The sequence below is a fragment of the Ascidia mentula genome, chromosome 7 (genome assembly GCF_947561715.1).
Source record: "Ascidia mentula chromosome 7, kaAscMent1.1, whole genome shotgun sequence".
NCBI lineage: Eukaryota > Metazoa > Chordata > Ascidiacea > Phlebobranchia > Ascidiidae > Ascidia > Ascidia mentula.
Window position 1 is genome coordinate 2,820,539 of NC_138572.1, and position 25,209 is coordinate 2,845,747.

A 25,209-nucleotide genomic window follows, 5' to 3' on the forward strand; every position below is an offset into this window, starting at 1 on the left:
TTTTTCTGGATATTCCGTTTAGGTCGGGTTAGGGTTTTAGGTTACCATTAACGATAGTGGAACGGGTCTTAGTTAATGTGAGATTGAGTTCTGTTTACTAGTTGGGAGGCCGGACTTACTTCTCTTATGGTTTCTTTCCGCGAGTAACAACGGTGGAAACATTGTGTTTACCATTTAACGCTATTGGGTTATGCCGGGACCTCCTGGTGGTTAGACTACGTTATGCCAACTATTGACCGTGATCTACAGCGGAAGTCTCCCGGTTGTGATTATCATTAAGCAGGCCATTACACATACTGAGCGCGATGTTTTTTCCGGGACTTACGGTTAGTGAGATCAAGCTATAACGCTTCTTGGTTATTCCCGGGACTTACAGGGGGATAGATCTAATATAGACACTGACTGGAATTTACACGAAGAGAGACTTGATTGTGACTAGTATTTATTAGGTGTGAACATATTTATGTCGCTCTTGGTTTAATACCGGGGCTGGACACGTTAGTAATTATCTTTAACAGTTCTTACATTGATATGTACCAATTATTTACAAGGATTCACATTATTATTACAGGATTTATTATAATGACTTTTTTAGAGGGTGCGTTAAGATATTTGTCGGGACAGACATCCATATTAAGGACGGTCGCCAGTAAGAGTTTATCGGTGAATGGGAATAGTTCGAACCCGATGTGACTTATCGGTTATGGGGAAAGTTACCTTTACCGGGGTTCGAACTCGGGTGCAGAGCATTACAAGAATGTGCCTCTAACCTCTACACCACAACTGGCGACGGATTGTCGTCTTCAAATTATCCTTATTTTTTAAATCGTTTTCAGTCAAAAATTCTGCAATAAGACAGCTAAGAAGGCAATTAGTTCATCAAACAACCGTCACCACTCGTGGTGTAGAAGTTAAAATTCCTACCCCGTAATGCTCTGTACCTCAGTTCGAGCCCCGGTGAGGAAGGGCTAGGCCAAATTATATTTTGGCAAAAAACTTCTACAATAAGAAGACCAAAAGGGCTATTAGGTTATCAAACATTCGTCACCAGCCGTGGTGTAGAGGTTAACGCCCCCATCTATTGATGCTCAGCACCACAGTTCGAACCCCGGTGAGGTAGGGCTTGGCCAAAATACATTTAGGCAAAAAACTTCTACAATAAGAAAGCTTAAAGGGCAATTAGGTTGTCAAATATTCGTCACCAGCCGTGGTGTTGAGGTTAAAGCTCCCATTTCATAATGCTCAGCACCACAGTTCGAACCCTGGTGAGGTAGGGCTTGGCCAAATTATATTTAGGCAAAAAACTTCTACAATAAGAAAGCTAAAAGGGCAATCAGGTTAGCAAATATTCGTCACCAGCCGTGGTGTAGAGGTAAAAGCTCCCATCTCATAATGCTCAGCACCACAGTTCGAACCCCGGTGAGGTAGGGCTTGGCCAAACTATATTTAGGCAAAAAACTTCTACAATAAGAAAGCTAAAAGGGCAATTAGGTTATAAGATATTCGCCACCAGCCGTGGTGTAGAGGTAAAAGCTCCCATCTCATAATGCTCAGCACCACAGTTCGAACCCCGGTGAGGTAGGGCTTGACCAAATTATATTTAGGCAAAAACTTCTACAATAAGAAAACTAAAAGGGCAATTAGGTTACTAGACAAATGTCACCAGCCGTGGTGTAGAGGTTAACGTCCCCCTCTATTGATTCTCTCCACCGCTGTTCGAATCCCGGTCAAGTAGTGCTTGTCCAAATTAGTTTTAAGCAAAATATCTACTATAAGAAAGCTAAAAGGTTAGTTAGGTTATCAAACATTCGTCACCAGCCGTGGTGTAGAGGTTAACGCCCCACTCTATTGATGCTCTACACCACAGTTCGAACCCCGGTAAAGTTAATACTTCTTTCCCGGTAACTGTTAATTCACTTCGGGTTCGGACTTATCCCTCTGTAACTAAATTAACGCTGGTGTCACCTCTCCGCGTGTGTGTGTGTGTGTGTGTGTGTGTGTGTGTGTGTGTGCCTGTCACGGATGGGTAAAATTAATTCGGTAATTATCTCTCTCATCCCCGTTAAACTCACTGAAATCAGGCTAAGGACCACGGCCAGGTAGCCCTGCGTTTAGTCAGGCTAAGAAGTCCCCGCTTCTGAGTTGGCCACCGAGGTTCGAAAACACACTTTATGCTCCATCAGGGAGCGCCCCACCAGGGGGCAAGTGTCCCATCAGGGGGCATAGGCAGGTGGCCAACTCAGAAGCGGGCGCACGAGGAGATTAGTCATCCAATGATTTTTCAAAATTTAAGAAAAATTTGTGTATGTCCCCTTGTTTTTTCTGGATATTCTGTTTAGGTCGGGTTAGGGTTTTAGGTTACCATTAACGATAGTGGAACGGGACTTAGTTAATGTGAGTTTGAGTTCTGTTTACTAGTGGGGAGGCCGGACCCACTTCTCTTATGGTTTCTTAAAGCGGGTTACTACGATGGAAACATTGTATTTGCCATTTAACGCTATTGGGTTATGCCGGGACCTCCTGGTGGTTAGACTATGTTATGATAACTATTGACCGTGATCTACAGCGGAAGTCTCCTGGTTGTGATTATTATTAAGCAGGCCATTACATGTACTGAGCGCGATGTTTATTACCGGGACTTACGGTCGGTGAGATCAAGCTATAACGCTTCTGGGTTATTCCCGGGACTTACAAGGATCTAATATAGATACTGACTGGAATTTACACGAAGAGAGACTTAATTGCGACTAGTATTTATTAGGTGTGAACATATTTATATCGCTCTTGGTTTAATACCGGGACTGGACACGTTAGTAATTATCTTTAACAGTTTTTACACTGATATGTACCAATTAATTACAAGGATTCACATTATTATTACAGGATTTTTTATGATGACTTTTTTGGAGGGTGCGTTAAGATATTTGTCGGGATAGACATCCATATTAAGGACAGTCGCCAGTAAGTGTTTTTCGGTGAAAGGGAATAGTTCGAACCCGACGTGACTTTATCGGTTATGGGGAAAGTTACCTTTACCGGGGTTCGAACTCGGGTGCAGAGCATTACAAGAATGTGACTTTAACCTCTACACCACAACTGGCGACGGTTTGTCGACTTCAAATTATCCTTATGTTTCAAATGGTTTTCAATCAAAAATTCTGCAATAAGGCAGCTAAGAAGGCAATTAGCTCATCAAACCACCGTCACCACTCGTGGTGTAGAGGTAACAATTCCCACCCCGTAATGCTCTGTACCTCAGTTCGAACCCCGGTGAGGTAGGTCTTGGCCAAATTATATTTAGGCAAAAAACTTCTACAATAAGAAAGCTAAAAGGGCAATCAGGTTAGCAAATATTCGTCACCAGCCGTGGTGTAGAGGTAAAAGCTCCCATCTCATAATGCTCAGCACCACAGTTCGAACCCCGGTGAGGTAGGGCTTGGCCAAATTATTTTTAGGCAAAAAACTTCTACAATAAGAAAGCTAAAAGATTAGTTAGGTGATCAAACATTCGTCACCAGCCGTGGTGTAAATTCAACGTCCCCCTCTATTGATGCTCTGCACAATAGTTCGAACCCCGGTAAAGTTAAAACTCCTTTCCCGGTAACCGTTAATTCACTTCGGGTTCGGACTTATCCCACTCTAACTATATTAACGCTGGTGTCACCTCTCCGTGTGTGTTCTTACCAGGTTTAAATCTATATAATAAATGTTGTCATGGACTGTAAGCAACGATAATGTTGTGTTTTTCTTCGTTCAAAAATTGATGTCTCACCAATGTAACGTCCAGAAAAAATCTAATAGTTTACAACGTGTTTAAGTAACGGCAACAGGATATTAAAGCGACATGTTAGCGGCGCGTCCACCCAAAACCGTGCGCAATATTTAGATACGTGCTGCAAGACAGCGTGCGTGCATCGTGATGACGTCATCTGTTGATGTGATCAACAAAATGTTAAGTAAATACTGTTTTTGACATTGGTAATTTTTAACTTCCATTGATGCAAATAACACAAAGAATTCACTGATCTGTTGCTGCCGATATGAATATCTCGGAAACCAACACGGGACTTGCTGCTTTTAACACGACGTTTGTGTGCGTTTACTTGTATTTTGCTTTTGTGTAAAGCACAGTTTTTCGACCTATAAGGCTATATCGGGTTGTAGGTGAGTCGTGTTGTCTTTCTATGGGAAAGTGCGGGAGCACGATAGAAGATGTGAATCTAAATAGTTCCATAGAAGTAATGGTGGCCTGTTTCGACCCATGAGGTCTCATCAGTGCAGCTAACTCTTTTCCGATTAAGTTCTCAGCTAACTTAAATTGGCCACATACTTGAACTTGTTTTATGTAACATACCGTTTACAGTTCTAGCCCATAGAAAGGTTTCATACGAAATTAAGTAAGAGATGCAATGAAAAACAGGATTGTTTTGTGTTTCAGACCGTACCAAGTTCCATTCGATGAAGTCGGCATAATCGTGTCAGCGACAATTCTCATCGTTTTTCTGGTCATCGGTGTAGTTGCCAACGTCCTCACCATTGCAGTTATCCTCACATATACAACGCTCAAGTGAGAAGCCTAATGTTAAGTTTACAGCATCATCTCATTTAGCACTTAATATTACAGTACATAAAAAGAACACCACAAAACTTAATCACACTGATGTTTCTTTGTGAGAGAGGTTGGTTTTGAATCGGGTATCAAAGAAATAATGAGTTGAAATTTATTGCAGTCAAAGCATCTTTATGAGGTTTATATTGTCTCTGTGTATTTCTGACTTGACTTCCGCATCAATAAGCTGGGTATTTCTCTACCGCCGCACGTGGGGATTTGACGTTTGGAAACTTCCCTCGTTCTTTTGCAAGGTTTGTAAAAGTAACAGCTTCGTTGCAAGGGCGTTCCTTATGGATTATCTTTTACTGTTTAGCTCTATTGGGCTGCTGATCTGATGACGTCATACGTAACGGCGCTGCATATACTCTCCTTTGCCATCTTGCGGTGGGTTTCCATCAAGTTTCCAGTTTACTTTCACAAAATCAAGATAAAATACGGAAATGTAAGTGGTGTAATTCAGAACGAAACGGGACTATTATTAGTGTTGTTATTACTACATATATCCCTATATGCTGTATGTTGTATGTGATGTTTCAAACCAAATTGGAAAAACTCCCTTAATTTCGTTTTTTTTTTCAAACAATAACCGCACTGTACTGTTTAGATATGGATATCAATAATATGGGCGGTTTGCTTCCTGTGTGGTTTTGTACCGTTTTCGGTGATATTCGGAGCTAGAGTCAGAAATCGTCAAAGCAACGATCCAGATGCTGCGTGGCCCGCATGTACTGTGCTCCCAGAACGGTAAGTTAATGTTTTACGTTAATACGAGGGTCAGTAGGTGTCTTTCAACATGCAAATGCCCGAACGCGTTGTTTTATCAAAGTAATATTTCCAAATAATAAATGTTGTTTCCTTTGTTTGAAAATGAGAGCAATAATTAGTTTGTTTTTAGTACATGTTTGTAACTTCGCCGAAGTAAACCATTTTGGTGCAGATTGGATGACTACGTCACGTACCAGCTAGCGGCATACCCGATATTTTTGTTGCTGCCGGCAGTGGGCGTCATGGTGTTTTGCGGTCTCACAATTCTCGTGGTCAGAGAGAAATACAATCCAGAGGTGGCACAGCAATCCAACATGCAAGCGAAACGAATGCGAAAGGAGAAACAGGCTGTTTTTCAGCTTATTCTCATTATCATATCGTTTCTCTTCGGTTACATACCCTTCATAGGCAAGTATTATTATATTTGCGATTACAAATTACGAAGGCTGGCAGCAGCGGACAAACAGAATGGACAGAAACCTGTATTTATTGCAGCAACAAACCCAAAAAATCCAAGATTTTATGAAACAAAACGAGATGCATAACCCTTATACCAAGCTTTATTAACCCAAAGAGTAACACAAATGTTACTTTATACAGCATACGAGTACTGGGCTGTGCATACAACCTCAAGCACTATGGAGCACAAACACAAGGATTACTGGTTCGGAATGGTCGAGTACTTCTGCCTGCGCTTTTCCGAGTGCCTCAATCCCTTCTTCTACAATCTGGGTTCAAGTAAAATGAGGAACCACACCTACACCTTTATCCGCAAGAAACTATGCCCGTGTATAAGTTGGAAACGAAGAAATATTATCGACATGGGAAGGACCCGGATTTCGGCTAGCAGCGACGGACTTAAGACTTCTGGCACAAATTTGGGAGTGTGAAGCTCATGCAAAATTCAGTTGGTGTTGGTTGCTTAAAAAATTTGACCCAAAGTGGAATGATAAAACTTACTTTCTTTGCATTGCAGCAAATTTACGCAACTCAAATAACTTTCAGCACTTTTTCAAATTATTAAAATACAGAAGAAATAAGACCGTTATGTATGTTGCATATACCTTAAATAACACACGCATGATGAACGGGGGCACCCCAAGCATTAGCACACAGATGAACAGTTTCACTTGCTACATTCCCTGTTTATCGTTTGTATCCTTACGTTTTATTACACTTTATGTAAAACTGACACCGCTATTGAGATGTCGTTTGACTATTAGATTCTTGCGTTCTCTGTGACCGTCTTCCCAAAGCTCACTTGTGCATTTACGACAATCGACCTGCACTTCATTTAAATATAATCGCATTTATTACCACCTTTAAAAAATGCATGTAGCTATATCAATCCACAACATGGGCAAGAAGAAACAAACTGTACCTCTGTGTTTCAGGACCATGTCAGCAACCATTTCATAGCACAGAAACACGTTGAGTGTTTATAAGTTAATACCAAGCATTAGTTCAATAGGTATTTTATTGTTAAAGAATTAAAGATCTGAATTTGTTACACATGTAATGCTGTATATTACAGATGTTAAACTGTAACACTGTTCCGTAATTGACAAAGTTATGTCTTTAGCAATGGAAACTTTTGTTCCTTATCTTTTAAATGTCGCCACGTCTCCAAGGTAATTTGTTTGTTTTTTCAATGTTTAAAAACACAGTTTTTTCACGTAAACAGAAAAAGAGAATATGTTGTAATGATGTACAAGAGACAACACCATAGCACTGACAGCGTCCGTATGTCATATGATTAATTGCTATGCAAGAAAAATTGATTTGCAGGGTGTTCCAGCTACCCTTTAACAATGCGGAGTTGATTATGTCTGCTTCTATACTTCCTTCCTTTATGGTGATCGGAGTCCTTGCCAACATAGCTGTTATAGCGACCTACAAAACTTTCAAGTAAAGCCACGGCTATGCGAGGTTTTTCTGTATTCAGAGCTTGTTTTCGTGAATAAAGCATTTTCATTACAAAAACTGACAATTAAAAAATGGGAGTTAATCAAAATAAACGCTACCCTCATTAACCTGAGGAATATGGTTTTGGAACGCCTGGTCGCAATTTAGATAATTTTTGTATTCTCGTCATATGGTGCTTGAAATATAATCTGCAAGGGGGCGATAAAGGGTCAATTTTAACATTTTTCTTTTAGTCAAAACGTGTTCATGAGGTTCATCATTTCACTGTGCGTCTCTGATCTCATCTCTGTGTTGATCAGCTGGCTGTATCTCTACCGCCGCACGTGGGGATTTGAAGTTTGGGGAATACCCTTTTTCTTTTGCGAGATAACGGTCGAAGGCTAAATGTTTGTAGGTGACGCATGCTTTTTACAAACAACCGGCAAATATATGAAAACAAATCTTCCATGCGGGTACGCCATAATGTTGCCAGCAGCTAATTCGTGTATTTGCCTTCTAGTTTTACTGGGCAACTGAACTCCTGACGTCATGGAAAGTACTCAAATCGTATTATTTTTCCTCGAAACGTTACATTATGTTACGCATTGGAATTTTACAGAAAAACTCTAAATAACAAGAGTCAGCTGGAGTTGTTTTTGCAGATTTGGATAGGGGTTATATGGGTCGTAAGTTTTGGGATATGTGCCCTTTATCTTGTTCCTGCAACATTCAAAGAACATGCATGTCGCTTTTATTTGCAGTACTTAAAATTTACATCAGTTTTCAAAAAAATCACTCGGTAATAAAGCAACACATTTATTCCTTCAAGTTATGTGATTCATAGCCTACTATAATTTTAAAGCATGCCCCTTTCCCTCATTCTAGGTAATCCCAAACCTCTTGGGTGTTCACATGGACCCTGCAACATGGCCAGATCCCGAAGTGTTCAACCCTCATAGGCATATCGACGGGGACGGAAGGTTCGTTCCTTCCTCAAAGATTATTCATTTTTCCGTCGGAGTCCGGTTTTGCCTCGGAGAGAGTTTAGCGAGGAACGAATTTTACATATTCCTTGTACGACTTCTGCAGAGTTTTTCCATTAGACCAACAACCATCCACCTAATATTGATGAATGCCTTCTGTCAGCCAGTGTGAGCATTAAAGAGTGCGAGGTTGTGTTAACTTATGCAGGAGTTCTGCATGACTGTTGTCAGAGCATGGCTTGTTGCTTGATTTTGCGCGGTAAAGTCAAAATTAAACCTTTATCAGAGTACTAAATATTAGCGCCCATATGCACAGAACGACTCGCAAAATTTCTTGGGTCAATTATAGTTTAGGGTCTTTCTTAAAACATTGAAAGTAATTTTCCATTGTGTGTAATACACACAGAAGGGATATTTTGACATATTTATTTCCGATACAAGCATGCATTTACGGGTCATCACCTTATTGTCAAAACACGACTGCGGTTTCGCTTTATGACTATAAGATATTCCAAGCTTTTTTCGATTGTGTATCAAGTAGTAAAAGGAAGCGGTTTATTTTGGATATATCTACACCATATGCATTTATTTCTGTTTATCTTGGAATTGTCAAAACACGACCACGGCGTTGACCAATCACAATGTTTTGATTATGCCAGTCATTACTAAGAGCACGATTGCGGCACGAACGTGGTTGGTGCAAGTGAGTAAACCCGCTTGCCCGTCTGCATGGTGAAAAAAACTACTTACTACGACAAAATTAGTCTGTTTTTCCCTGCGTTCGACGCCTACGTTCAAAGGTTAAAGATTGAAATAGCATCATTGGTTGTGAGAATTGGCACAAATAATTGCCCGGCGCGCGACGTCTCAAATTTTGGTGACGTGTTATGGAACGTTTTTACGCTTTTCTCAAATCTTTAAAATGCTTCTATTATTTTACTTTTGGCAACGTGAATTTCTTCCTGGATAATTCATGACCTACGCTTGTTTGATGCATGCGGCTGGACAAAGCGAAATAGGGTAATTTGTAAAAAATTCCCAAATATATAAAAATCAGCACTTCTTGCTTTTTGTATCTTGTTTACACCACGTACTTCTAATCGTGAATATTTTTGCTTTCCGCTGATATAAATTCAAAATCCACCAATGAGATCAGGCGGGTTTACTTTTATTTTTGGTAAAATTTCGTACTCGGTGTCAAATACAACAGTGTTTTTGATTATATATTGGGCTTTGCTTTGTGGTTGTAAACGTTCATTTCAATTTGCATTGTGATTTGCGGAATTATAACATTGTTTTGTTCCAGCTAACTGAATACACGCGCTTAAATACCCTTATAGCTGTGTGCAAGTGTTTCACGATGCTGTCGAAAATCAATTCAAAATATGTGGTTGTGTAAGTTGTGGCAACTTCTACAAAAACCACCCATGTATACGTCACATATGCGTACCACCGACATAACGCAAAAGGTCACTCAGGTTTGCATTCCTTATACTTCCTATACCCCACTCCCCGGTCTTAAAACTCACGAAGCACGTGTGCCAACTCGGGTTTAATAATGCACATTTGTTCATCGATGAGTAAGCACAGGGAAACGAGCACCCCAACTCACCCGCGTCACGGAAGCTTCCTTTAAAAGTCGAGGAAATTCCCATCAATCTTCAAACGCTTAACGTTGTCTAAAAGTGGCGTATGACCTGCTTCGGGTCCGCAAGATGTTTACGCTGCTGTTTTCTTGTTTATAGTTTAGTCAAGGTGTTTGTTAGGGTAACAGGGGTTGTTTAGCATCATAACGATGTCAAGCCAGGTAACATTTACCAGGATAAAGATTATGTGATCAATGTTGCCTAATACTCTAAGCTGCAAATGCTTTGTGTTTTTCATGTAAAATTTCTACATCATCAAGGTAACGTCCATAAAAAATGTTATAGTTCACAACGCCCCGGCATGCGTCCAGCTATGCATTGTATAAAGCACTTTGAACGAAAAACATTTTAAATGTGCTTGAATCCAGTTTGCGGTTTCCGCCAATAATTTAAGTCTTTCTGGTTCAATAAAACTCTGCGTTGAAGCAAAGGCAAGACTTAGCATCTGTATTTTAATCAGGATTTTAAAGCGCCTATACATGATAGCGGTACGTCCACCCGCAGAATTTTTTCCATCAAGTTTCCTACGTCAAACCCTGCGCAATATTTAGGTACGTGCTACAAGGCAGCGTGCATCGTGATGACGTCATCTGTTGATGTGATCATCAAAATCCGCTGTTGTGTAACGATGAAGTGTTAAGTGAATACTGTTTTTGGAATAGGTAATTTTTAACCTCCATTGATACAAATAACGCATAGATTTCATTGATCTGTTGCCGCTGATATGAATATCTCGGAAACCACCACGGGAGTTGCTGCTTTTAACACCACGTTTGTGTACGTTTACTTGTATTTTGCTTTTGTGTCAAGCACTTTTTTCTAGTTCATAATTAATATCGTTATAAGGCTTAATCGAGTTATAGGTGAGTTGTGTTGTTTTTCTAATGAGAAGTATGTGCGGGTGATCAAAGATGTGAATCTTAATAGTTCCGTAGAAGTAATTAAGGCCTGTTTCGACCCATGATGTCTCATCAGTGCAGCTAATTCTTTTCCGGCTGAGCTCTTGTCAACCTATATCTACACCGTTGAGAACTGACTGTTCTAGACTAACTTAAACGGTTTAAGATTGGCCAGAAACTTGAACTTGTTTTATGTAACATACCGTTTACAGTTCTAGCCTATAGAAAGGTTTCATACGAAATTAAGTAAGCGATGCAATTAAAAATGGAATTGTGTTGTGTTTCAGACCGTACCAAGTTCCATTCGATGAAGTCGGCATAATCGTGTCAGCGACAATTCTCATCGTTTTTCTGGTCATCGGTGTAGTTGCCAATGCCCTCACCATTGCAGTTATCCTCACATATACAACGCTCAAGTGAGAAAACCAGCAATATGTGTTCATTTGTTGCATATATTGAATCTAATTTAACACTTTTATTCACAACATATGAAAAAAATAACACAAAATTTAAAGTAATTACAGTGATGACTGTGTGAGGGAGGTTGGCATTTGATCGGGTATATTCGAACAAAAATAGCAATAAAGTGCAATATTTATACATTAAGGACCAAGAGATTTCTCGCAAAGACATAATGAGGTTAAATTTGTTGCAGTCAAAGCGTCTTTATGAGGTTTATATTGTCTTTGTGTATTTCTGACTTGACTTCCGCATCAATAAGCTGGCTGTTTCTCTATCGCCGCACGTGGGGATTTGACGTTTGGGAAATTCCCCCGTTCTTTTGCAAGGTTTGTAAAAGTAACATCTCGGTTGAAAGGGCGTTCCGTATGGATTATCTTTTACTGTTTAGCTCTATTGGGCTGCTGATCTGATGACGTCATACGTAACGGCGCTGCATATACTCTCCTTTGCCATCTTGCGGTGGGTTTCCATCAAGTTTCCAGTTTACTTTCACAAAATCAAGATAAAATACGGGAATGTAAGTGGTGTGATTCAGAACGAAATGGGACTATTATCAGTGTTGTTATTAGTATATATATCCCAAAATTCTGTATGTTGCATGTAATGTTTCAAACCAAATTAGAAAAACTCCCTTACTTTTTTTTTTTTTTTTTCAAATAATTTAAATTATAACCGCACTTTACTGTTTAGATATGGATATCAATAATATGGGCGATTTGCTTCCTGTGTGGCTTTATACCGTTTTCGGTGATATTCGGAGCTAGAGTAAGAAACCGTCAAAGCAACGATCCAGATGCTGCATGGCCCGCATGTACTGTGCTTCCAGAACGGTAAGTTAAATTTTAAAAACGCGTTTTTTTGTCGAAGTAATATTTCCAAATAATAAATGTTGTATCCTGTGTTTAAAAATTAGAGCAATAATTAGTTTGTTTTTAGTACATGTTTATAACTTTGTCGAAGTAAACTATTTTGGTGCAGATTGGATGACTACGTCACGTACCAGCTAGCGGCATACCCGATATTTTTGTTGCTGCCGGCAGTGGGCGTCATGGTGTTTTGTGGTCTCACCATTCTCGTGGTCAGAGAGAAATACAACCCAGAGGTGGCACAGCAATCCAACATGCAAGCGAAACGAATGCGAAAGGAGAAACAGGCTGTTTTTCAGCTTATTCTCATTATCATATCGTTTCTCATCGGTTACATACCCTTCATAGGCAAGTATTAATATATTTGCGATTACAAATTAGCGAGGCTGACAACAGGGGACAATAATAATGGACACAAACCTAAATTTTTTTCAGCAAGAGACCCAAAAATTTGAAGGTTTTACGAAACAAAATGGAATAAACGTTATCTTGGACTGCATAACACTTATTCTAAGCTTTATTAACCGTCCTAAACGGTAAGACAAATGTTACTTTATACAGCATACGAGTACTGGGCTGTGCATACAACCTCAAGCACTATGCAGCACAGACGCAGAGATTACTGGTTCGGAATGGTCGAGTACTTTTGCTTGCGCTTTTCCGAGTGCCTCAACCCCTTCTTCTACAATCTGGGTTCAAGCAAAATGAGGAACCACACCTACACCTTTATCCGTAAGAAACTGTGCCCGTGTATAAGTTGGAAACGAAGAAAAATTATCGACATGCGAAAGACCCGGATTTCGGCTAGCAGCGACGGACTTAAGACTTCTGGCACAAATTTGGGAGTGTGAAGCTCATGCAAAATTCAGTTGGTGTTGGTTGCTTAAAAAATTTGACCCAAAGTGGAATGATAAACTTACTTTCTTTGCCTTGCAACAAATTTACGAAACTCAAATAACTTTTCGCACGTTTGCACTTTATTGAAATACGGAAAAAATAAAACCGTAATGTGTGTTGCATATACCTTAAATAACACACGCATGATGAACGGGGGTACCCCAAGTATTAGCACATAGATTATCAGTTTCACTTGCTACATTCACTGTTTATCGTTTGTATCCTTACGTTTTATTACACTTTATGTAAAACTGACATCGCTATTGAGACGTCGTTTGACTATTAGATTTCTTGCGTTCTCTGTGACGGTCTTCCTTATGCTCGCATTGTGCATTTACGGCAATCGACCTGCACTTCATTTAAATACAGTCGCTTTTATTAACACCTCCAAAAAATGCATGTAGCTATATCCATCTATTGCAGGGCAGCTACTGGGTAGCATTACGCTTAAGAGCAAGCAGAAACAGACTGTACGTCTGTGTTTCAGGACCATGTCAGCATCCATTTCAAAGCACAGAAACACGTTCAGTGTTATTAAGTTGAAACCAAGCATTAGTTCGAAATCTTTTTTGTTGTTGTACAGAAATAGAGATCTGAATGTGTTTTACCCGTATTGTTGTCGCAGATGTTAAATGCTGTTCACTAAATTAGTGTCTTTAGCAATGGAAACTTCTGTTCCTTCTCTTTTAAATGCCACGTCTCCAAGGTAATTTGTTTGTTTTTTCAATGTTTAAAAACACCGATTTTTTAAAGAAAAAGAAAAAGAAAATATGTTGTAATGATGTACAATACAATGGCACTTACAGTGTCCGCAAGTCCGAATATAAATTGCTATGCAAGAACAATTGTATTGCAGGGTGTTCCAGCTACCCTTTAACAATGCGGAGTTGATTATGTCCGCTTCTATTCTTCTTTCCTTTATGGTAATCGGAGTCCTTGCCAACACACTTACAATAGCTGTCATAGCGAGCTACAAAACTCTCAAGTAAGATTACGGGTACGTGGGGGTATTCCGTATTGCGGCTTTATTCTCGAGATTAAACCATGTTCATTGCAAGAAACTGACCTTTGAAAATGGGAATTAATCAAAATAAACGCCAGTCTAATTTCCCTGAAGAACATGGTTTTGGAATGTCTGGTCGCAATTTAGATAATTTTCGTACTCCCGCCATGTGGTCGCTTTTAGATTACAATTTGCAAGGGGGCGGTAAAGAGTCGATTTTAACATTTTTCTTTCAGTCAAAACGTGTTCATGAGGTTCATTATGTCACTATGCGTCTCTGATCTCATCTCTGCGTTGATCAGTTGGTTGTATCTCTACCGCCGCACGTGGGGATTTGAAGTTTGGGGAATACCCTTTTTCTTTTGCGAGGTAACGGTCGAACGCTAAATGTCTGTGGGTAACGCATGCTTTTTTACAAACAATCGGCAATTATATGAAAACAAATCTTCCATGCGGGTACGCCATAATGTTGCCAGCAGCTAATTCGTGTATTTGCCTTCTAGTTTTACTGGGCAACTGATCTTCTGACGTCATACGTCACAGCCCTGCATATATTCTCCTTTGCTGTGTTGCGATACATCTCCATCAGGTGGCCTTTCTTCTACCAGCGAATTACTATTGCTCACGGAAATGTAAGTTTTTCCAATTAATAGTTCATTTATAGAAAGTATACTAAAATCGTATCAGTTTCCACAAAACATTATATAATGAAAAATAGATAAAAAGAATTTGCTGGCGTTGTTTTTGCAGATTTGGATAGGGGTTATATGGGTCATATGTTTTGGGTGCGGATTCGTGCCCTTTATACTTTTCTTTGGAGCCAAAGTAAGAAACAGATTCAGTCAGGAAGTGGACGCTTCGTGGCCTGCTTGCTCCGTGCTGGTGGAAAGGCAAGTGCCAGTAAATGATAGAATGTGATGCAATTAATACACAGTGAATTTGGCAAAGTTCGGAAACGCACATTGAAGAACAACACATTGTGCGTAAAGTTTTGTATATTAAGTGTAAGATTTGCTAGAACACTTTCTGGCATTGTCTACGATAACATAGCGTACTTAAGCTAAATTTTTGATTCCGACCTTTTCCATGGCAGATTACTGTTAAGTGTGAATTATGTTTTAGGCATAGCCAGTACATGTTCTACCAAAACTTTGCCTACCCAATATTTTTGCTTGCCCCGGCAATTGGCGTTTTCGGGTTTTGCCTTCTCATCATCCTGGTGGTAAAGCAGAAGTCGAACGATGAAACAGTCTCGATAAGAGAAAAAAGAAACGACAGGCGCCTACGCAAGGAGAAGCAGGCTGTCGTGCAACTGTTGTTCATCATAGCTTCCTTCGTCGTGGGCTACATTCCCTTTGTGGGTAAGTTGTGAAGGAACACAGACTTTTTCTGAAAAGTTATGACTCTTATCTCGTTACGGCCCTTCTCTGCATAAACACAGGTTACCATACTTGAATGGACAAATTACTCGGCTTTTAGTTAAAAACTTGTTTTGCGATTTAAAGGCCAAGAAACGCCCACACAGTATTTTTTTGCTTTTTCTGATAGTTAAATGTGTGTTTTTTTTAGTTCGTCTATAATCTTAGCAGATAGGATAAATTTAAGTATGTCGGGATGCACTTACTTGCCAGAATATTACGTTTTGTGTTAAATTCTTAATAAAGGTTTGGTCCTATATTGAGTAATTTCAAATACTGCCCGTTTACATGCCTAACATATCCATCCATGGCAGTTTGCTCATATATCATATCATGAAAAATGCAGTGTACGAATTCTGGAGTCTCCGCTCCACCGGCAAAACCGTACAACACTGGAAAACTGACTACTGGTTCGGGATGACGGAGTACTTCCTCCTCCGATTCTCCGAGTGTCTTAATCCACTCTTCTACAACCTCGGATCGAGCAAAATGAGGAGCCACACTTATTCGTTTGTTAAGAAGAAACTCTTGCCTTGCGTGAGGTGGAAAACGAAGCTTGTGAAAAGCGCGACGAGACGCCAAGGAAGCAGCGACGGTTTAAGAACTTCTGGAACAGACTTAGGTGTCTGAGATTGTAATTAAGTTGACGTGCCGAACCGTTTATGTGGTCGGAAGTGCATGGGCACGATATTTTCTTAGCTATTAACCATCGTAATAGACAAACATGTATGTGAAAAGTATGCAAAGCTTAATGTAACCGAGCAGGAATTTTCTTCACCATAATATCGTCACATTTGAAGTATTTTTCATTCTGACTTCGGCATTCAACCTTTTGCTTTCAATTATCTTTCAAATGTTGGGTAACAAGAAGTTTTTTCCAGCGTATGTAAACACTGAACCATTTTCACATTTACGTCAGTACGACTTTGCGTGCATAAATTAAAAGCGATGCTGTATTTGTACGAAAATTGGGAAATTTTCATTGACGTGGTAGGAAGCTCAGGTACTCATTGCAAATAAAGTAAAGGCGATATGTCGGCCTGTTTTGATACGCCCAAAAGGAGGATAATTACAGTAGCAATGAATAGAGCAAATAAACCTACGCAAGGTGAATGTGTCGCATCGCCACGTGTTACAAATGCCAACGGACGGGTAAAATAGTTCAACAGACCAAATTGGACTCCTTAGTTGCTACAGTGGCAATTTCGTCTGACATCAAAACAAACAAACGCATCCTACGGTCGGAACTTGTGCTACGTGAGTTCAAAAACCTGCGTAGCATTTATGTTGAGGTGCGCAGTGCAAGGAGGCTTACAACGCACACAAAACATCACGAAGGTGAAAATGTTTTCACGGCCGTTAAACGTCAGATGGATTGTGGGAGTGAAACAATAAACAGGTGTCACTTGGCCTGTGGTAAACACGTCTCACAAAAGGCCACTACGAACGAAAGAACTTCTTGCAATTGCGCATCCTTGGAGGTGACATAAAATCAATTTCAAAATTAAACTGTAAAATAGAAAGAATACATTTGATCAAAAATGCAAATTCATCGTTTTTTTTCTCACAAACATAACCTAATTTCATATGGTCTTCATACAAATACACGAATCAAGCTTAAACCATGTCATATTAGCCTAATACAAACACACACATAGCAAGAAATAGTAATACCGTTATAAAGGAGGTTGAGTAATTGCCCAAATGCTTCCTACTCACAGACCAAGAAGTAACTCTCTTCAAGCTATGTAGAAAATATCTCTTGCCGTGTATGTGAATTATTGGGAGCGGAAAAGGTCGTTGCAATCAAATCTTATGCAAAGCAAGGGTCCAATTACAATGCTTACCAACGGAACTGGCGTGGCATATTAACATACAAATTACATGAGTTCGGGACCGACGTCAAATTAAATCTTCGGGGCATCATTTTATTTGTGACACACCTCGCAGATTGGAAAGTGAAACCAAAACTATCCCTTTTTGTGGTTTCCAGTTCGCGTGACAGATTTGTAAAACGCGAAACGTTGTAACATTTCTGTGCTGTAATAACCGTTTCTGCAATTTGATTTAACTTAAAGTTGTCTACAACGAATTGGTGGAGTGCTGTGTTGTCTGGTGTGTCATGGCACTCATACAGTTAGGAGAAATGGACGAATACAAATCAATTGCGGTGACGTCATAAACTCAAACCATGGTTTCCTTGGGATGGGTGAAGTGAATCTCGTCCTTATCCATATATGCCTTGCAAATGTATCCTATTACTTATGTTGAAATGGCGCAACGTAAACCACGGTTAAGACGTTTCTAGTTATTTTTTTAATATGATTAAATGAAAGAGATGACATTTACGCGTCACCTTTGCGGTTTCTACCTAAACGGAGGTGGAAGAAGCGTGGAACATTACATTACAGATGATTTACTACAATTAGGTGGCATTGCTTGGACTAACGGTTGGGCTTCAAATCATTTATCGTCTAAAGTTGACGTTAAGTCTGTTCGATTACGGGGTTCCGATGGGTGTTTCCACATCTAACCACGCTGAGTTAACTTCTTTGCAGTGTTTAGAGTGTTATATAAGCATGGTATATTATAAAGACAAGTGCCCGTTGATTAGCTGTTGGAATATTTGTCAGGATTGAAACAGTTTCAAAGATTTTTGGGATACTGTAATCGCTCAGCTTTAACAAAGCTCGGTTGAAACGGTGGATATTTAAAGAAAATATTGCTAGAAATAAATCGATGGCGAAAATCGTCTTTGGTGACATTCGCAATTTCAACCTTTGAAGCTAAGGCGTGGTGTTCCTGAGATGGGAGCGCCGTTATTCCTCATTAGCAAAATACAATACTCGCAAATAATTTCATGATACGATTTCAACCTTATTCAGGACATGTCGTGTATGACATATTTTATATCCGAGCAAGTGATATTTTTCTTAAGTAACCATTCAAATTCTTTCAGAAAGTTCTCGGTATTCTGGATTTTTTGGCCATCTAAAAAGTTTTAGAGTACTGATACCACTTTAAATCTGATTGCAGCATTGTTAGCACCGTAATACCATTAATTAACAGAAGTTATTAGTTTTGACCCAAGTACAGGTAATTGTTGGGTGCTTAGCAGTAACTGAAGAACCAGATTAACATGAAGTTGAACTTACTTGGGATATGAAGCAATTACATGTAAATTGCCAAGTAAACCAGCGCAATAATCTTAAACATCCATATCTTACTACGTGGTATTTGCTGGTTTTGTCAATGTGATTGCGTTTGCAATTACACGTTACAAGACCACATCGCCTGTGGTAGAATTTCGAATTCAGCCGGAACGTTCGCTCGATCGTAAAGCAATTTTACATTGAGGTTATTCGGTTTAGAAACGGTTAAGTGGTTGAAAGGGGCTAGTGTGTGATATGCGTGCTGGCCGCAAAACTGGATTATGTTACACTCTTCCGTGACTTCTCTGGCGTTTGCAAACCCTCGGTGCATAGCAGTTCAAAAACCGTCTCATTTGCAGAAGAGTGTTAGTCAGTAGATGCAGCATTGATAATATTGATCAGTTTTGTGGAAAACATATTCCTCATATGAAAATGAAATCGCTTTATATTTGGCATGGTTGTTCATATGACGTATATTGTGCATTAAAATTTGTGAATTTGTAGGCAAAAATTGGAGATTTTATAAGGTTATAATTAATATGGTCCCTCCTAAACCTCAAATTATTGAGACCAATACTTATTGAAACCGAAACCAATAATTAGCAAATATGCAACAATTAGCAAATGTGAGATTAGCATTTAAATTTGTGATAAGCGAAAGGTTCTTGCATATAGTTAATATTTAATGCTGATAGCGAACTGCCCTTTGCGATTGAACAAAGCAACTACATCTGTATTTCGTGATTATGCAATCGGTCGTTGCTCTATTCAGGTCGCGAATTGGGTTGAGTTCGATTCTGGTAATGGAATTTCGTAACAAGTTGTTTGTGAGACGGCAAAGTGGGGATCACCAGTGGCAGGCGGGAGAAAAAGGCCCGTGCACTCCAAGCTACGCATACATTCCTCTAGTCAGTTTTTTTTCTCGCAAAGTTCCAATATAACGATGGCACGTCGTAACTTCTTGCTTTATTGTAGTAGTGCGTTCCTGAAAGACTGTCTGACTTTATAGTCAATACATTGATAAGATAAAGGTCTCTATAGGTTGCAATGAACGTCACGGTTCCTTTGGGTTTGGCCACCGCGACTGAAAGCTCGTCTTTCATTATGACGAAGAGCAACGTCAGTGTGACCATGAGCAAAGGAGTAACAACGCCTTTGAACGTCTTGTCAACAATGGATGTTACGTCATCAGCTTTCAACGTGACGTCACTAACAACAAGTGTTATCAACGTCACGCGGGAGTAAGTTTGTGATAACCAACGAATGTAAATGCGTTCAGGATATCAAAACTGTTTAGAACAACAAACGAATGTGTAGGGAAAAGTTTTTGCATAACTGAATTTGTAGGTTTTTATGATTGAATAGTTTCTAATTTCCAAAACATTCATTTTAGGCCATACGTTCGTCCTTTCGACGAAACTGGCATTGTCGTATCCGCCGTGATCATCTTCGCTTTCATGGTGATCGGTTTGATTCTCAACATTCTCACGATCATCGTGATTACCACAAACTCAAAGCTCAAGTAAGAGTCACCAAAATGACACGAAATTGTTTCCAGCCTTTACTACATACGTATTTCTTCAACAGGAATATTTTCATGCATTTTATCATCTCGTTGTGCGTGTCAGACCTCACATCGGCGATGATCAGTTGGCTCTTTCTCTATAGGAGAACGTGGGGTTTTGACGAGTGGTCGCCGTTGCCAGCTATTTTCTGCCGGGTAAGCCTTTGAAAGCCAAAGTGACAATAATTTACAGTTTTGTTCATCACGATGCTAAGTTTAAAACACTAATTGACGTACGGGGTTACAAAATTTCGGCTCGGTTTATTTTAAAAAAAAGTTTGTATACTTTGAATCCCCTGATTTCTTTATGGCCAACAAAGTCTCAGTAACAGATTTTATAACAATTCCTGCAAGTAATCGTAAGTCGTCCTAAGTAATAAAATGTGCTTTTCAGTTCTACTGGGCCGCCGATCTCATGACCAACTACGTCACTGCCATGCACATACTCTCGTTCGCAATCCTGCGATACATTTCCATCCAGTTCCCAATGAAGTTCTCCAAGCTCACACTGAAGCATGGACGGGTATGCTGGATTTTATACACCATGCAACAAGTTTGGCGGACAAAACATGAGTTTCGTTCAACAACAATGTAACTAATTTTTCGCAGTAACAAAGCGTTTAAGAATCCCACATTGCAAATCATAGAAACTGCATTTTTACATATCGTGGTTTGCAGATATGGATAGTGTGCATTTGGGCTGCATGTTTTGTGTGCGGCTTCATCCCATATTTCATACTCTTCGATGCAAGATATCGAGACCGACAAAGTGAATCCCCAGATTCTCGGTGGCCATCCTGTACAGTTATAATGGAAACGTAAGTGGGACCAAATGTCTACTTTTGTCACATTTCTCACACATCTGTACCAGGTTTATCAGTGTATGTAGTTTTTAATAAAATAGAGCGTAAGAATTGGTAACACAACATCATTTAATTTGAATATGTGCACACGTATACACGTAATACTTGAACTATAACCCAAAATTGGCGTCGACTTACACCTGTTTTATTCACCTCCTTATTAGGTACGACGCGTACATCACATACGCACAAGTCGGATACTCCATGTTTTTGTACGCCCCCACAGTGGGCGTGGTACTGACGTCAGTGCTCATTAGCGTCACCGTGCGGTCGCGATCTAGTGCGATTGCTTCGTCACAAAACACGGAAAAGCAGAGAAAGAAGGAACGACAAGCGGTTCTCCAGCTGATGCTCATTGTATTGTCCTTTCTAATTGGATACATACCCTTCACCGGTAAATGTAATGTAATATAGTGTTTGTTCATCCCATGCGAGTTTACTTTCTGTTTTAAAGCTATTTGCAGCTAATCAGAATTATGTTGTCCAATCAAAAATAGCAAACAAAGGTTACAAAAATGCAAAGTCAACAATGCAATACATTCCCTGTTGTTTTTTAACGTTGAAATCGTTTTGCTTACTCAACAAAGTACCATTGTAACGCAGCGTACGAATTCTGGTCCGTGCAGCCTCGACCAAACACCATGTACTACCGTCGTTTCGACTACTGGTTTGGAATGAGTGAATATTTCCTCTTGAGATTCTCGGAGTGTCTCAACCCCGTGTTCTATAATCTCGGTTCGGCCAAAATGCGACGCTGCACGATCCAGTTTCTCAAAGACCACTTTCACTGCCTGCAGTGTGGACGAAACCAAAAGGATCGTGGTATTTCTCCGCCGTCGAGCTCTCAAGGGCAAAATACCAAGGACTATGGTGTTTGAAGCTTTATCCGGTATAACAACAATACATTACACTCGATAAGGTAGCCGTGATCGCCAAGCAAGAACCATCGCGGATCCTTTCAATCATGCCATTGCATAAAACATTACTTGAAGATTTGTTACATTTTCTTGCTTGGGTGTATAGTGTTGTTATTCTTTGTTTGTATGAGAAAATACTGCAGTTACGCTGAAAACCTCAAACACTCTTTTGTTACGTTTTCATCAATTACACTTGAACGACTCTAATTGTGTTCGAGTGGTTTACCCAGAAAACAATGCTTTTCAACACCTATAATCACTGATAAGATTAACTTGATAGCGCAAGTCCTGCGATGTCGCCCACTGGTGTTATAGTATGGATGTAAAACCTATATGACACAGTCACGATCGTGTACATGAAACTTTTTGCGATTCTCTTTTTGTGGTGATGTTTGGATACAAATAAAAAAATGCGTTACCAGATTGACAAAAGATGCTGACAGTGGAGAGATGGGTATTGCATGGAAATGAGGAATCCAGGCTGTCAGTCTGATTGTCACTTAGTGTTGAAACTTTTCAACAACATCCGGCTGTGATATCACGCTTGTTGCGGTAGAGCTTTGTTGTCATACATGACTGATAGCACATCCGCTCAAAACGCTTCCTTGCAGATTGTCCTGCACCGCGTGACCTGAAAGTGTTAGTTCACCACAAAGATGTTGCAAATGTCGTGCTCGTTTGCAATTTTGCATACTATACATTATAAATAAATTTTACGGGACAATAGTGGGTATCAATGTTGCTGTGTTGAGATCGCACAAACACTTGACCTCTTTTCCGGGCAAAGCAGGCGTATTTCACGAAAAAAGGATTAACGTAGGTTTTGCGAAAAGTATCAATTACCGCATTGATTGCTACCTTCAAAATGCAGCTGATTATTTCCCACTAATACTAACGGCAAACTTTACCACGGAACAATTACACAGTAAAAGTTATTTTTACCCGTTGTATTGTTATATTTCAATATAATTCACACGTACAGTATTTCGAAACACAAGTGGTTCCTACTAGATTGCGTGTTTTAGGTGTTTTGAATGCCTCTGTTTTCATACTTAGACGAGAAATGTAGATCTGGTTTAACAATTGTTCAGTTTGGGCACAACATGCAGCATGCTGGCAAGTTTGACAAAAGGGCAACGCATACATTTTGCCTGAGGTCTACTTAGGATTTTTTAAATGACGGAGTTATAAAACAAAGACGTTTGTTTAATCATTTATGCCTAACCCCACGTAATGCTCTTTTTTAAATTATAAATGTCTAAAGGGGCATATTATGCAACGTACAACCGCATGCCTAGACAAAGCGTGATATGACCTTCGTCCATTTTTAAACAGCACACCGATTAAACCAGGACCCTTTAAACGATTTATGGCCTTCAGGAGAAAACAACGACGTAACGGCCTTAATAACGTTCATATCTAATAGCGATTAGCAATTCGGCGAATAAAGCTTTCCTGTTGCGTGCAAAGAGTAGGCGTACTGCCCGTAAGTGGAATACCGACATTTAATACACGCGACAACACCATGAAAACCGCACTCATTTGGTGGAAATTCTCTGCGTAATTATGGTGGTCGATACCTAATTGCCTTAAACAGACAGGTAACGGCACTGTGATCAGCCTGGGGTCAAACCGCCACCGCACGCTAGTGTAAGGTCACGGTGACCTTGAAACCTCGTGTTTAAGTTTTCGTCTTATTGTAGTTGCTTTCCCATTTTCACGTTGATAAAACTTAATGGCCAAAGGCGATTGGAATGCGATTTAATCCCCGTTTTGAAAAAGTCTCGTTTGCGTTAGTGCGCTGAGATTGTGTATAGCAGGTTTCATCTTGTTAACGTTCAAAACCGTTTATCTGTAAAATGTTAAGAAATAAAAAATAAACGTAAAGAAATAAAATTTAAAGAGAATGTTCGAAGCTGATCAAAATAAAATTTCGGAGGTTACGAACATCATTATTTGCGACATACCGGCTAAAAGTTCAAATGGTGAAAGCGGCGAAGCATGCTGTAAAGGACTTACGGACAGATTAGTGTCAAATTTGGGTGTGATAGCTATCATGACATGAAAAACAAGCGTTAGACTTTCAAGTTGCAAAAGCTACAGGTCACAAACACGTGGGCCAAAAGCGTGGGCTTATTGAACACAGTCTGTAAGCAATTCAAATAGCTTCGGTTAAACTATGTAGCTGTGCGTGGGAAGCATAAATTATAGCAGCGCAAAGTGAAAACAGTAGCAAATGTTGTGTTAGCATGGCAGACAAAGGTAATGCAAATGTGTTAAGTTAAGGGCCTGTAAGACAAGGATAGTTGATGCTACCATTGTATATGTTGCAGATATTGCACCATTTGGTTGGTAAAATGTGTTCACAATAAAATTAATTTCACTATACCATTTTTCCCGAGAAATGACTGGCGTTTGCAATGTGATGCGTTTTTGTCAATACAATTATGTAACCAATCTATTCTTGTGCAAACCTTTAATAATAGTTGCATGTTAATTTGTAACAATTTTTGTGCGTTTCGAACCAAACTCTTCTGCTTGCGATCGTTAAAATAAAGTAAATTGCGAATAGGGTCATTATATAGCATCCTACACCTATGACAGGTGAACGGGCAAGAAAATGCAATCATATAACGTCGACCCTACAGGAAGAAATCCCGCTTTAGTTCTTCATTGCATTGGCAAAAAGTTTCACGCGGTATATAGCTCGCAGATTTGGTAGAGGGCTCGTGGTTCACAACACCTCCGGCTAAATTGCCTTTACCTTCTCGGCAATTCATTACGCGTGGGCAACAGACGTCATATGCAGGATGTCAATCCGGTTTATTATAAAATAACCGGCTCGTTTCAATAGTTAATAACTGCATAAAAACTAAAAAAGTTGGTGGTCAACGAGCGTCGTACACAGCCTCGGTTTATTTGCTTAGGTCAAAGGTTTGTTTGTCTAGGACGAGTCAATGGCCGGCATTTGCGACACGCGTTGTTACACCTTGGGCAGTGCCGACCGGTATATAAGTGAAAATGCTAACAATACGACTGTAACGTTGCCATTTGGTTAGCACTGTTGGCAGTGCTTCCACAAACACTTTGGTTGCAAAAGTCTAATCAATCTACGCATAGGATGAGGTAAACATGAATGAATGATTCGTTGTTGTGCTTGGGAAGGTTGCGCATGAAATGTTAACAAAATTGTTGCTTCGCTATGCATTAGAAGCAATCTTCGGAACGAAGACGTTAACCCTAATTTTGCTGTTTCG

At 39.8% G+C, this 25,209-nt stretch overlaps 4 protein-coding genes across 4 annotated transcripts; all 4 read left to right on the top strand.

Moving 5' to 3' along the window:
- Positions 1-3,737: 3,737 nt before the first annotated feature.
- LOC145908407 (uncharacterized) lies at positions 3,738-6,733 on the top strand. The gene is made up of 7 exons (XM_082995682.1): positions 3,738-4,266; positions 4,439-4,567; positions 4,731-4,863; positions 4,926-5,054; positions 5,217-5,356; positions 5,550-5,785; positions 5,978-6,733. The coding sequence occupies exons 1-7, from the start codon at positions 4,262-4,264 to the stop codon at positions 6,265-6,267; spliced, it is 1,062 nt and encodes a 353-aa protein (XP_082851808.1). The 5' UTR covers positions 3,738-4,261; the 3' UTR covers positions 6,268-6,733.
- A 3,838-nt stretch (positions 6,734-10,571) lies between these two features.
- Positions 10,572-13,412, top strand: LOC145908403 (uncharacterized). The gene is made up of 7 exons (XM_082995678.1): positions 10,572-10,688; positions 11,098-11,226; positions 11,466-11,598; positions 11,661-11,789; positions 11,963-12,102; positions 12,251-12,486; positions 12,700-13,412. Exons 1-7 carry the CDS (start codon positions 10,636-10,638, stop codon positions 12,987-12,989), a joined length of 1,110 nt encoding a protein of 369 aa, XP_082851804.1. The 5' UTR covers positions 10,572-10,635; the 3' UTR covers positions 12,990-13,412.
- A 285-nt stretch (positions 13,413-13,697) lies between these two features.
- On the top strand, positions 13,698-16,086 carry LOC145908949 (neurotensin receptor type 1-like). Its single transcript, XM_082996267.1, has 7 exons — positions 13,698-13,741; positions 13,892-14,020; positions 14,275-14,407; positions 14,542-14,670; positions 14,789-14,928; positions 15,161-15,399; positions 15,803-16,086. The coding sequence occupies exons 1-7, from the start codon at positions 13,698-13,700 to the stop codon at positions 16,084-16,086; spliced, it is 1,098 nt and encodes a 365-aa protein (XP_082852393.1).
- Positions 16,087-19,735: 3,649 nt separating this feature from the next.
- On the top strand, positions 19,736-22,172 carry LOC145908405 (growth hormone secretagogue receptor type 1-like). Its single transcript, XM_082995680.1, has 7 exons — positions 19,736-19,849; positions 20,002-20,130; positions 20,196-20,328; positions 20,567-20,695; positions 20,851-20,990; positions 21,200-21,429; positions 21,639-22,172. Exons 1-7 carry the CDS (start codon positions 19,740-19,742, stop codon positions 21,911-21,913), a joined length of 1,146 nt encoding a protein of 381 aa, XP_082851806.1. The 5' UTR covers positions 19,736-19,739; the 3' UTR covers positions 21,914-22,172.
- The last annotated feature ends 3,037 nt before the right edge of the window (positions 22,173-25,209 follow it).

What these genes read in the sequence shown, in the direction of transcription:
- LOC145908405 (XM_082995680.1), top strand. Translation starts at nt 19,740, where the DNA reads ATGAGCAAAGGAGTAACAACGCCTTTGAACGTCTTGTCAACAATGGAT. An exon ending in GTTATCAACGTCACGCGGGA is followed by an intron (nt 19,850 to 20,001) that starts GTAAGTTTGTGA and finishes CATTCATTTTAG; the next exon opens with GCCATACGTTCGTCCTTTCG. An exon ending in TGCCAGCTATTTTCTGCCGG is followed by an intron (nt 20,329 to 20,566) that starts GTAAGCCTTTGA and finishes TGTGCTTTTCAG; the next exon opens with TTCTACTGGGCCGCCGATCT.
- LOC145908949 (XM_082996267.1), top strand. Translation starts at nt 13,698, where the DNA reads ATGGAAACTTCTGTTCCTTCTCTTTTAAATGCCACGTCTCCAAG. An exon ending in TTAAATGCCACGTCTCCAAG is followed by an intron (nt 13,742 to 13,891) that starts GTAATTTGTTTG and finishes ATTGTATTGCAG; the next exon opens with GGTGTTCCAGCTACCCTTTA. An exon ending in GCGAGCTACAAAACTCTCAA is followed by an intron (nt 14,021 to 14,274) that starts GTAAGATTACGG and finishes TTTTTCTTTCAG; the next exon opens with TCAAAACGTGTTCATGAGGT.
- LOC145908407 (XM_082995682.1), top strand. An exon ending in TGTACTGTGCTCCCAGAACG is followed by an intron (nt 5,357 to 5,549) that starts GTAAGTTAATGT and finishes ATTTTGGTGCAG; the next exon opens with ATTGGATGACTACGTCACGT. An exon ending in CGGTTACATACCCTTCATAG is followed by an intron (nt 5,786 to 5,977) that starts GCAAGTATTATT and finishes TACTTTATACAG; the next exon opens with CATACGAGTACTGGGCTGTG.
- LOC145908403 (XM_082995678.1), top strand. Translation starts at nt 10,636, where the DNA reads ATGAATATCTCGGAAACCACCACGGGAGTTGCTGCTTTTAACACCACG. An exon ending in TTCCCCCGTTCTTTTGCAAG is followed by an intron (nt 11,599 to 11,660) that starts GTTTGTAAAAGT and finishes TTTACTGTTTAG; the next exon opens with CTCTATTGGGCTGCTGATCT. An exon ending in TCAAGATAAAATACGGGAAT is followed by an intron (nt 11,790 to 11,962) that starts GTAAGTGGTGTG and finishes TTTACTGTTTAG; the next exon opens with ATATGGATATCAATAATATG.